The 12,161-nt window shown below is 45.4% G+C and overlaps 1 protein-coding gene across 1 annotated transcript in view; it reads left to right on the forward strand.

The window, feature by feature from the left end:
• Positions 1-12,161, forward strand: part of LOC119952965 (casein kinase I-like) — a 144,184-nt gene that overhangs the window by 49,017 nt on the left and 83,006 nt on the right. Inside the window, exon 2 of the mRNA XM_038776610.1 lies at positions 4,798-5,229. Within this exon, the coding sequence (XP_038632538.1) occupies positions 5,046-5,229 (184 nt within the window). The 5' untranslated portion in view covers positions 4,798-5,045. The remainder of the gene's footprint in view (positions 1-4,797; positions 5,230-12,161) is intronic.

Consider the following 12,161-nt stretch of genomic DNA (forward strand, 5'->3'; position numbering starts at 1 on the left):
AAAGTGTATTCTGAAACTCACCTGACCTAAAACTTTTATGTTGAATTTGGCGAGGATGAGCTCAAAAGCCTTCTTCAGCTGTGATTCATCAGACTTCCGAGGTGCTTTTTAAAAAAAAAAAAAAAAAATTTAGAGTACCCAATTCATTTTTTCCAATTAAGGGGCAATTTAGTGTGGCCAATCCACAAACCCTGCACATCTTTGGGTTGTGGGGGCGAAACCCACGCAAACACGGGAAGAATGTGCAAACTCCACACGAACAGTGACCCAGAGCCGGGATCGAACCTGGGACCTCGGCGCCATGAGGCAGCAATACTAACTACTGTGCCACCGTGCTGCCCCCTCCTAGGCGCTTTTAACTAAACAAAGTTTATTATAAGAATATTGTTAACATATATAAAACCGTTAGCAAGAAGTTGCTCTCAATTACAAACATTAAAAAAACCACAATGCTACAGTAATCTATGTATATAACTCTTAATGAATCCCTTAGCAGCTGTTCCAATTCAATACAAAATCCAATAAAACCAAAACCCCTTTCAAGGGCGTGGCCCAGCGCACTGTAATCTCACTTGAATGGGACTGTTCCTTTCCCTGAGATTCTGGTCCAGCCGCTGACCAGCAGATTCAAAACTCCTTCCAGAAAGCAAATCTAGCTTTGAGGTTACTAAGGCAGTTTGCACACCCACACCCAATGTGCTTTCAGTTCACTGGAACAGCTTCAAAATAAAAACATAGAGAAACGTCCTGCAATCCAAAGCAACAAACTGAAAGTGAAACCAAAACACTAAACCCCCTCTCACCTGACAGCCACAGCCCAGCTCCACCCACATGACATCACTGAAGCCCTACTACAAACCATGTGGTCAGACAAAGCCTTTCTTACAGGAACACTCATGACAAGGTTAACAACAGTTCAGAAAACAATTGCAATGAGCAGCGGGATAGATTGAAAAGGGCCACCTTAGAAAGTGCTAAAGAAAACATTGGTATGGTTAAAGGAAAAGAGCTAGAATATCATAGGTCTCAGAGGAAATGTAGAAGAAAATGGACAAGAGAAAAATGTGGAAGAACAAGACACTAATGAAGGTATACAAATGTATAGGAAACTCAACAATGAACCACGGGGGGAGTGATCATGCAAGACCGTGTTGGTGAGGAAAACATTGCAGGGAATTAGAAGAACTACAAAAAAGAAGGAAGAAAGGATACCGAGAAAATAAGAGAATCGGCTGGAAGCAGAGGTAAGCAAGCACAAAGATTAATTGATGGAAGAGAGATGGCACACTGCTTATAGAGCCTGAGGAAGTAAAGAATAGGTGGAAAGAGTACATTGAAGACCACTATGATAGAGATGAGAAGCCACATAACTAGAACCAGAGAATGACAACAACATTTCATTAGATGATTTAGGACCTGGTCTTTGGAGTTTGAAATATTTAGAGCTATAAAAGAACTGAAGGCAGGAAAAGTAGAAGGATGTAATGGAAATGATTTGGAGAGAAGGCAAAGGAATTGATTTAACTTGTGAAAGGGAGAATGACCACAAGACATTTTGAAGAGTTTGGTGATCCCATTAAAGAAAAAGACAAATGCCACGAGATGTGAAGAGCATCAAGCCTTAACATTGATTACATATGTATCCAAGGTAATCTTAAAGATCCAGCGGATAGAACAGAAGCCAATGCAAGGATTACATCGACAAGATCAATTGTTGATCGGTGGTTTATTTCATTTATGGAAGATAACAGAAGAATTCCAGCACAGACTGTGACAGATGCTCAAATGGGTTTGAGCATATTGTCATTCTTATCAAATAGTTTGTATTAAAAAACCCTGTATATATCATGCGTCATTCACTACGTCACGATGTTCCAAAGCACTTTACGACCATTGCAGAACTTTGATAATGTAGTTGCTGTAGTAATGTAGGAAATAGCAATGTTATAATGGCCAGATAATAGGGTGGCATGGTAGCACAGTGGTTAGCTCAGCTCCAGGGTCCCAGGTTCCATTCCCGGTTTGGGTCACTGTCTGTGTGGAGTCTCCCCGTTTCTGCGTGGGTTTCCTCCGGGTTCTCCGGTTTCCTCCCACAAGTCCCGAAAGACGTGCTGTTAGGTGAATTAGACATTCTGAATTCTCCCTCTGTGTACCCGAACAGACGCCGGAATGTGGGGACTAGATTTTCACAGTAACTTCATTGCAGTGTTAATGTAAGCTTACTTGTGACACTAAAAGTTTATTAATAATAATAATAATAATAATCTTCTATCAGCTCACCCTTCAACTTTTAAATCTAGAGAAAACAAGCCTAATCTGTGTAATCTCTCCTCGTAATTTAACCCCGATAATCCAGGTATCATTTTAGTAAACCTACGTTGCTCTCCCTCCAAGGCCAAAATATTGTTCCTAAGGTGCAGCACCCAGAACTGCTCACAGTGACTCCAAGTGGGGTCTAAACAGGGTTTTGTATAGCTGCAGCATAGTTCCTGTGTCTTTATACTCCAATCCTCTATAGAAGCATTCTATTAGCCTTTTTGATTATATTCTGCACTTGTTCCTGACATTTTAAGGATCTATGGACCTGAACCCTCCAGTCATCCACTGTACCTAACCTCTTTCCATTTAGAAAATACTTTGCTCTATCCTTTGTTGGTCCAAAATGGGCAAGTTCAATTCCAATGTAAATACAATGTAAGTTCGTGGGCAGCACGGTAGCCTGAGTGGCTAGCATTGTGGCTTCACAGTGCCAGGGTCCCAGGTTCGATTCCCCGCTGGGTCACTGTCTGTGTGGAGTCTGCACGTTCTCCCCGTGTCTGCGTTGGCTTCCTCCGGGTGCTCAGGTTTCCTCCCACAGTCCAAAGACGTGCAGGTTAGGTGGATTGGCCATGCTAAATTGCCCTTAGTGGTTAGGAGGGGTTATTGGGTTAGGGGGATAGGGTGGAAGTGAGGGCTTAAGTGGGTCAGTGCAGACTTGATGGGCTGAATGTCCCCTTCTGCACTGTATGTTCTATGTACTAGGGAACATTATATCTTTCCTAACATCTAAATGTATTAAAAGAGCTTGTTGACTGATGTTATCCAATGAGCAAGGCAATTCTAACTTGCAGAGGAATGAAGGATGATTCCATTTAGATGCACACTCCTGATTGCTGGATGAAACCGGGATTTGAGTCGAAGGGAGCATCCAAAGACTGGTGTGAAGATATTAAAATCTTCTTGGACAAAATTCACCTTAACATTAGGGGAGCAAAGACCAAAATAATTTCCAAGCATGCAACTAAAATGTCTTTGATCAATTCTTGGACTATCATCCTTGACATCTGAACCAACCTGCCTTGGGATAAATGCAAATTTGGATTATATTCAATGTCAAACGTAACGCACAACTTCACGAAGTAGTCTTGGTTGCTAAGTACTCAAACGTACACGTGCCATTTTCAAGGATTTTAACTGAGATTTATTTTTGCACCCACCCACTGAAATTTCATGAAGGAATTCCATGCTCCCATTTTAGGGATGAAGTTTCTCACAGTATATGTCACCACCAACTATAGCATGCATCCAGAGAGCACTGGCCGTGACGATAGCACCAGTAAAAGCAGGAATTGCTTTAACTAACCTGAGGTGCCTAGGTTCTTGTCGGAAAGCTAACGTATGAATTTAGCCCACTGATGATTCAAAGCCCTTTGTTTTGAAAAAATATTTGATTATCCAATAGCTGAATTAGTCAACGCTGCAAAGTAGGAATTTAGTGTCAAAAATGAATTTAGATCATTTGGATTGGCTGCTTTGGATTATGAGAATTAGATTGTACCCTGAGAGCATTAGAGCACTAATACTCAGTGCTGTGGAATGGAAACAAATAAAGGCTTGATCCCATCTGCATTCTAATCCATGCCAAGTAAGGCATCCAGCAGCATGTGGCCTTTTTTCACAGGGAAAAGGAAAATTATACATGTTGGTTTCCAGTATTTTGCAGTAGCCAGTAAACAGATGGGAGAAATTGGTGGTGATCTTAGAGCAGAACATTCTTTTAATTCTAATAATATTTAATCTTTATTATTGTCACAAGGAGGCTTACATTAACACTACAATGAAGTTACTGTCACCACACTCCGGCACCTGTTCGGGTACACAGCGAGAATCCAGAATGTCCAAATTACCTGACACGTCTTCCGGGACTTGTGGGAGGAAACTAGAGCACCCGGACGAAACGCATGCAGGCCCGGGGAGAACATGCAGACTCCACACAGACAGTGACCCAAACTGGGAATTGGACCTGGGACCCTGGCGCTGTGAAGCAACATTGCAAACCACTGTGCTACCATACCGCCCTATTTTCTTACCTATTTTGGGAGCAAAACCAGGTTCACCTATGGAAATCACACTTAATGTGCTGTCTAGAGGTTTTAAACGACAAGCATTCCCAACGTTTAAAAATACCCCTAAAATGTCGATACATTACAAATTCAGCATTGATCGAGTTAATGTTTTCAGGTTGATAATTTGAAATGAAATGCTAACCCTCTTCCGCTTTCCATAGCTGTTGCCTGACCTGAGTATTTCCAGCATTTTCTGTTTTTATTTCAGGTTTTCAGTATGAGTGTTTGGCATTTCTTTGTATTTGTTTTAGCATTAATCAACTTCACTTCAACCTCATTATTTAACCTCTCCAACAGTAGTCCAATATAACAAGAAACAGAAAAGATTTTAGTCCTTTCGCTCACTAACATTGAGACTTTAATTTTTTGCTGTCATCAAAAAATATGCTCATTGATTAATTTTGTTTTGTAGGTCTACACCAAAGAAGGAAGGTGGAGGATTTCAGCTATTCCATCTCAGTTTTCAATTTGACTTAAGGATGTGTTATCTCTAAAAGAATGTGCAGAAGAAGACAAAAATGGAAGATTTGTCAAGACCTTTGGTGGTGCTAAACCTGTAGTAGCCCATTTCAATCGTGATGACATTCTAAAATTCCAAGTTTTGGCATTGTTGGTTTGCATGGCAAAGTAACCGTGGAGAAGCCAGGCTATCACAAACTTATGGATTTTGATAAGAGAGGGGGGAGGGGTGACACAGAAGAAACAAGAAGGATGTCAAAATCTGGTGGGCGGGGAACCAACTGTGGCCGGAGTACGGGGACCAGCTCTGGAGTCTTAATGGTGGGTCCCAACTTCCGGGTGGGGAAGAAGATAGGATGTGGAAATTTTGGAGAGCTTCGTCTAGGTAAGAATCATCAACATTGCTGATTCCTTCTTTTTATTTTCAGATGTGAGTGAATTTGATTTATATGATTGACTTTTACAAACTTGCTATCTAAAGTATAGTCTTGCAGAGAACTGGTATTTAGCCTGTTTACTAAGGTTGCACTTGTAAACTCAGAATTTACATAATCTTTCCCAGTTTGGCTGTTCTTTTGTTGAGTACATATTTTCACTTGTCTTCGTTTTAAATAAGTTTTGTCAAGACTGTAAACATGGGGATTGATTCATGAGTATTGAATATAGAACATACAGCACATTCAGTCCCTTCGGCCCACGATGTTGTGCCGACCATTTATCCGAATCTATGAACGGTAGGACAGTGGTGAGCACAGTTACTTCACAGCTCCAGGGTCCCAGGTTTGATTTCCCGCTGGGTCACTGTCTGTGAGGAGTCTGCACGTTCTCCCCGTGTCTGCGTGGGTTTCCTCTGGGTGCTCTGGGTTCCTCCCACAGTCCAAAGATGTTCAGGTTAGGTGGATTGGCGATGATAAATTGCCCTTAGTGTCCAAAAAAGAAGGTTGGCTCAGGTTTCTGGGTTACAGGGATAGGGTGGAGGCATGGGCTTGGGTGGGGTGCTCTTTCCTAAGGTCCGGTGCAGACTTGATATGCCAAATGGCCTCCTCCTGAACTGTAAATTCTATGAAATCAACCTACACCCCTTCAATTTACTGCTGTCCATGTGCCTGTCCAAGAGTCTCTTAAATGTCCCTAATGACTCTGACTCCACCACCTCTGCTGGTAGTGCATTCCACACACCCACCACTCTCTGTGTAAAGCACCTATCCTACACCTTCCTCCAATCACCTTAAAACGATGTCCCCTCGTGACAGCCATTTCCGCCCTGGGGAAAAGTCTCTGGCTATCCACTCTATCCATGCCTCTCTTCATCTTATACAAATCTATCAAAACACCTCTCTTCCTTCTTCATTCCAGTGAGAAAAGCCCTAGCTCCCTCAACTTTTCTTCATAAGACATGCCCTCCAGTCCAGGCAGTATCCTGGTAAATCTCCTCTGCACCTTCTCCAAAGCATCCACTACCGTCCTTATAATGAGGCGACCAGAACTGGACATAATATTCCAAGTGTGGTCGAACCAGGGATTTATAAAGCTGCAGCAAAACCTCGCGGCTCTTGAACTCAATTCCCCTGTTAATGAAAGCCAACACACCATATACCTTCTTAATAATCCTATCAGCCTGGGTGCCAACTTTGAGGGATCTATGTACGTGGACCCGAAGATCCCTCTGTTCCTCCACACTTCTGAGAATCCTGCTTTTAACCCTGTATTCAGCATTCAAATTTAACCTTCCAAAATGAATCACTTTACATTTATCTAGGTTGAACTCCATCTGCCATTTCTCAGTCCTGCTCTGCTCTGCATCCTGTCGATGTCCTGTTGTAACCTGCAACACCCCTCAACACTATTTACAACTCCACCAACCTTCGTGTCATCGGAAAACTTACTAATCCACCCTTCCACTTCCTCATCCAAGTCATTTATAAAAACCACAAAGAGCAGAGGTCCCTGTGGGACACCACTGGTCATCGACTTCCAGGCAGAATACTTTCATCCACTACCACCTGCTGGCGTCTTTTGACCAACCAATTCTGTATCCAGGCAGCCAAATTTCCCTGTATCCCATGGCCCCTAACTTTCTGAATGAGCCTACCATGGGGAACCTTATCAAATGCCTTACTGAAATTAAATACTCCATCTCCACTGCCCGACAAGCAATGTGTCTTGTCACATCCTCAAATAATTAATTGAGGCTTGTGAGGCATGACCTGCCCCTCACAAAGCCATGCTGACTATATTTGATCAAACTATGTTTTTCTAAATAATCATAAATCCTAACTCTCAGAATCCTTTTCAGTATTTTGCTCACCACAGACGTAAGACTGACAGGTCTATAATTCCCAGGGATTTCCCTATTCCCTTTCTTGAACAGAGGAACAACATTCGCCTCCCTCCAATCATCCTGTACTACAGTTGAGAGTGAAGACACAAAGATCATCGCCAATGGCACAGCAATCTCTTCCTGTAGCAACCTTGGGTATATCCCGTCTGGCCCAGGGAACTTAAACATCTGATGCTTTGCAAAATTTCCAGCACATGTGAATTCACAACTGTGAATTCATGCAAAGTCAAGTTTTGTATTTTTGCCCATATGTTCCTGGTTTTCACTATAACACTCTTGAATCACTGGATCTCGAATTGTGTAACTTTTAATTAAGTGCATTCTGTCCTGCATTCCCTTTCTGAAATCATCTTTCTTGGTGACTTCATCGAGTAGATCCATTCTTTTGTACTGATCAATTCAGCATGAATGTTTAAGTCCTTCAAATGACCTTGAACACGTTGTTAGCCATTTGACATGTATAATGTTTTTTGAAAAACATTTTATTGATATTTTTTATATATATATATATATATATATATAACTGCGGCAAAGTACAAAACAAAACCCCTCCCACCCAGCAACCTACCCCCGCCAAACAAAAAGCAAACTCTTTCCCCGCTCTTGCTGACAACTCAATAAAGAAGTCGATAAGCTTCCATCCTCAAAGTGATCCCCCCTCCCCCCACAAAAAGTGAACTTGGCTTTTTCCAAATGCAAAAATTCTGCCAAACACTCATCCGTAGCTCCACATCTTGCCAACGCAACAAAATCCATCTCCGGGCTATCAGGGAGACAAAGGCATAGACATCCTCCGCAATGCTTCCCTTCACACTTCGGCCCCCACCGACCCTCTCACAAACTCTCAGTGCCGATGCCACCACCAGACTCGATGAGTACCGAACCGGCGGGATCGGAAGTGGCACCAACAACAGTGCCCTCCGGCTGGTCCCCTTACACGAGGCAGCCCCCATCCGCCCCCAAACTGACGTCTCCTCCACTGCCCATTTCCCAGCCATTGCATTGATCCCTCTCCAAGAACATCCTCCTCACCCGCAGAACCTTCCCCGTCCATAGATACCTCAAAATCAACCCATTCATCTTGCACCAGCTGTGCCCAGCTCCACGGCACCTGTATCCCGACCACCCAGAATGCAATTCCCCTAACCTCCTCTCCTGTCCCTATGCATTAACTGGGAACGCCTCACTTTTCCCCATATTCAGCTTATGCCTCAAAGCAGCCAAACTCACCCAGAATCCCATTAATTCTATCAAAGCTCCTATTAAATGTACAACAGGAGGTCACATGTGTACAGTGAAACTCTCTGCCAGGCACTTCCGACCCCCTAATCCCCCTCGACCCCCTAATCCCCCTCGACCCCCTAATCCCCCTCGACCCCCTGATCCCCCTCGACCCCCTCGATCCCCCTCGACCCCCTCGATCCCCCTCGACCCCCTCGATCCCCCTCGACCCCCTCGATCCCCCTCGACCCCCTCGATCCCCCTCGACCCCCTCGATCCCCCTCGACCCCCTCGATCCCCCTCGACCCCCTCGATCCCCCTCGACCCCCTCGACCCCCTAATCCCCCTCGACCCCCTAATCCCCCTCGAACCCCCTAATCCCCCTCGACCCCTTCAGCACCATTGTCAACAGTTCTATCGTTGCGCAAAGAGCAGCAGGGAGAACGGGCATCCTTGCCTCGCAAGGTAGATAGATAGATAGAGAAATACAGCACAGAACAGGCCCTTCGGCCCACGATGGTGGGCCGAACTTTTGTCCTAGGTTAATCATAGATTATCATAGACTTTTGGACACTAAGGGCAATTTATCATGGCCAATCCACTCAACCTGCACATCTTTGGACTGTGGGAGGAAACCGGAGCACCCGGAGGAAACCCACGCACACACGGGGAGGACGTGCAGACTCCACACAGACAGTGACCCAAGCCGAAATCGAACCTGGGACCCTGGAACTGTGAAGCAATTGTGCTATCCACAATGCTACCGTGCTGCCCTTAAGAACAAATTAATCTACACTCCATTATTCTACCCTAATCCATGTACCTATCCAATAGCCGCTTGAAGGTCCCAACTACTTCCACAGGCAGTGCATTCCATGCCCCCACTACTCTCTGGGTAAAGAACCTACCTCTGACATCCCTCCTATATCTTCCACCATTTACCTTAAATTTATGTCCCCTTGTAATGGTTTGTTCCAACTGGGGAAAAAGTCTCTGACTGTCTAGTCTATCTATTCCCCTGATCATCTTATAAACCTCTATCAAGTCGCCCCTCATCCTTCTCCGTTCTAATGAGAAAAGGCCTAGCACCCTCAACCTTTCCTCATAAGACCTACACTCCATTCCAGGCAACATCCTGGTAAATCTCCTTTGCACCTTTTCCAAAGCTTCCACATCCTTCCTAAAATGAGGTGAACAGAACTGCACACAGTACTCCAAATGTGGCCTTACAAAAGGTTTTGTACAGCTGCATCATCACCTCACGGCTCTTAAATTCAATCCCTCTGCTAATGAACGCTAGCACACCATAGGCCTTCTTCACAGCTCTATCCACTTGAGTGGCAACTTTCAAAGATCTATGAGCATAGACCCCAAGATCTCTCTGCTCCTCTACATTGCCAAGAACCCTACCTTTAACCCTGTATTCTGCATTCATATTTGTCCTTCCAAAATGGACAACCTCACACTTGTCAGGGTTAAACTCCATCTGCCACTTCTCAGCCCAGCCCAGCTCTGCATCCTGTGTGTAGCCCAAAATAATCTGAACTGGCCATGTTTGCCCGATCTCTTGTCTTAGGCACCTTGTACAGCAGCCAAACCCAATCAATAAACCCCTGCCCAAACCGAACTGCCCCAGCACCTCAAACAGATGCGCACATTCAACCCGATCAAATGCCTTTTCCGCATCCATTGCCTTCACCACTTCCACTTCTCGGCCGTCCAAGGGCATCATAATAACATTAAGCAGCTTCCATATATTCGGCAACAGCAGCCATCCCTTCATGAACCCCATCCAGTCCTGTCCTATCACCCCTGGCATGCAATCCTCCGCGACGCCAGCGCCTTCACTAATAACAACCCATCCGCACTCAGCAGCGAAATCAGGCGGTATGATCCGCACTGCTCTGGGTCCTTATCTTTCTTTAAAATGAGCGATATAGAAGCCTGTGACAGCGTGGGGGAAGCTCCCCCATACCATTGACTCATTATATCTCCCAACGAGCATCGGTCACAGCAATTTGTTGGATATATTCAAGAGGGAGCTGGATGTGACCCTTGTGGCTAAAGGGATCAAGGGGTATGGAGAGAAAGCGGCAGTGGGACACTGAATTTGCATGATCAGCCATGATCATATTGAATGGTGGTGCAGGCTCGAAGGGCCGAATGGCCTACTTCTGCACCTATTTTCTATGTTTCTTTTCAACTGTCCCACTGCCTATCCAGTGGACATCAGCCCAAACTCCATCTGGAGCCTCCGCTTCCCATTTAGTAACGACTCCTCAGGAGCCACTAATTATCTCCGGTCGATCCTCAGGATGTCCTCCACCATCCTCAGCCTCTCAGCCCATACCAGTCTCTATCTATGCACCTGATTCTATATAAATCTCTCTTCCCCCCCCCCCCCCCCCCCCCTTATCACCGCCTTCAGTGCCTCCCACAGCATGGAGGCAGTAACCTCCCCTGTATTATTCAGCTCCACAATTTCAGATGGCCATTCTCACCCTCTCACTCCCCCCTCCCCCCCCCTTGTCCGCCAGCACCCCACATCCATCCTCCATTGCGACAGTTGAGCTGCCTCCTGCACCACCCGCAAATCAGCCCAAAGACTGCAATCGCCGATAGGTGGTGGCATAGTGGCATTGTCACTGGACTAGTAAACCAGAAACCCAGGGTGATGCTTTGGGGTCCCGGGTTCAAATCCCGCCACTGCAGATGGCGAAATTTGAATTTTAAAAAAAAATCTGGAATTAAAAGTTTAATGATGACCATCAAACCATTGCCGATTGTCGTAAAATCCCATCGGGTTCACTAATGTCCTTTAGGAAGGAAATCTGCCGCCCTCATCTGGTCTGGCCTACCTGTGACCCACAGCAATGTGGTTGACTCTTAACTGCCCCCTCAAGGGCAATTAGGGATGGGCAATAAATGCTGGCACAGCCTGCAACGCCCACATCCCATGAACAAATTTTTAAAAATCCATTAAATACAACAATCAGCCTGTCGTGTAAACCCACAATAGCATCTCCAAAGATCAGTGTGCTCCACACCTCCCAGTCCATGGAGTCTTAATAAATTCATCCACCTCCGACATGCCAAAATAAAACTCTCTATTCTGGTGTGTGACCCACAGATGAGCAGGATATAACACCCCAAATTTCACCCCTTCCTTGTATGGGCGGCACGGTAGCACAGTAGTTAGCACTGTTGTTTCATAGCTCTAGGGCCCCAGGTTGGATTCCCGGCTTGGGTCAAGTCGGAGTCTGCACGTTCTCCCCGTGCCTACGTGGGTTTTCTCCGGGTGCACCGGAATCCTCCCACAAGTCCCAAAAGACGTGCTGTTGGATGAATTGGACATTCTGAATTCTCCCTCAGTGTACCCGAACAGGTGCCAGAGTGTGGCGACTAGGAGATTTTCACAGTAACTTCAGTGCAAGCCTGCTTGTGACAGTAAAGATTATTATTATTAGATGGCAGCCTTTGTCCGATTATAACTAGCCCGCCACTTGGCTAACTCCGCATCCAGGTCCTGGTAGATCCTCAGCATGTTTCCTTCCCAGGTACACTTTTGTGTCTCCTTCACCCACTTCAGTATCTTCTCCTTGTCAAGAAAATGATGCAGCCTCACCACCATCACCCTCTGTGGCTTCCCCGCCCTTGGCCTCCTCCTCAGCCCCTTGTGTGCTCCATCCACCTGGGGGGGGGGATGGTCAAAGATCCCTCCCCCACCAACTTCTCCAACCTACACGCCACAGACT

This window comes from Scyliorhinus canicula, chromosome 18 (assembly GCF_902713615.1).
Source record: "Scyliorhinus canicula chromosome 18, sScyCan1.1, whole genome shotgun sequence".
Lineage (NCBI taxonomy): Eukaryota > Metazoa > Chordata > Chondrichthyes > Carcharhiniformes > Scyliorhinidae > Scyliorhinus > Scyliorhinus canicula.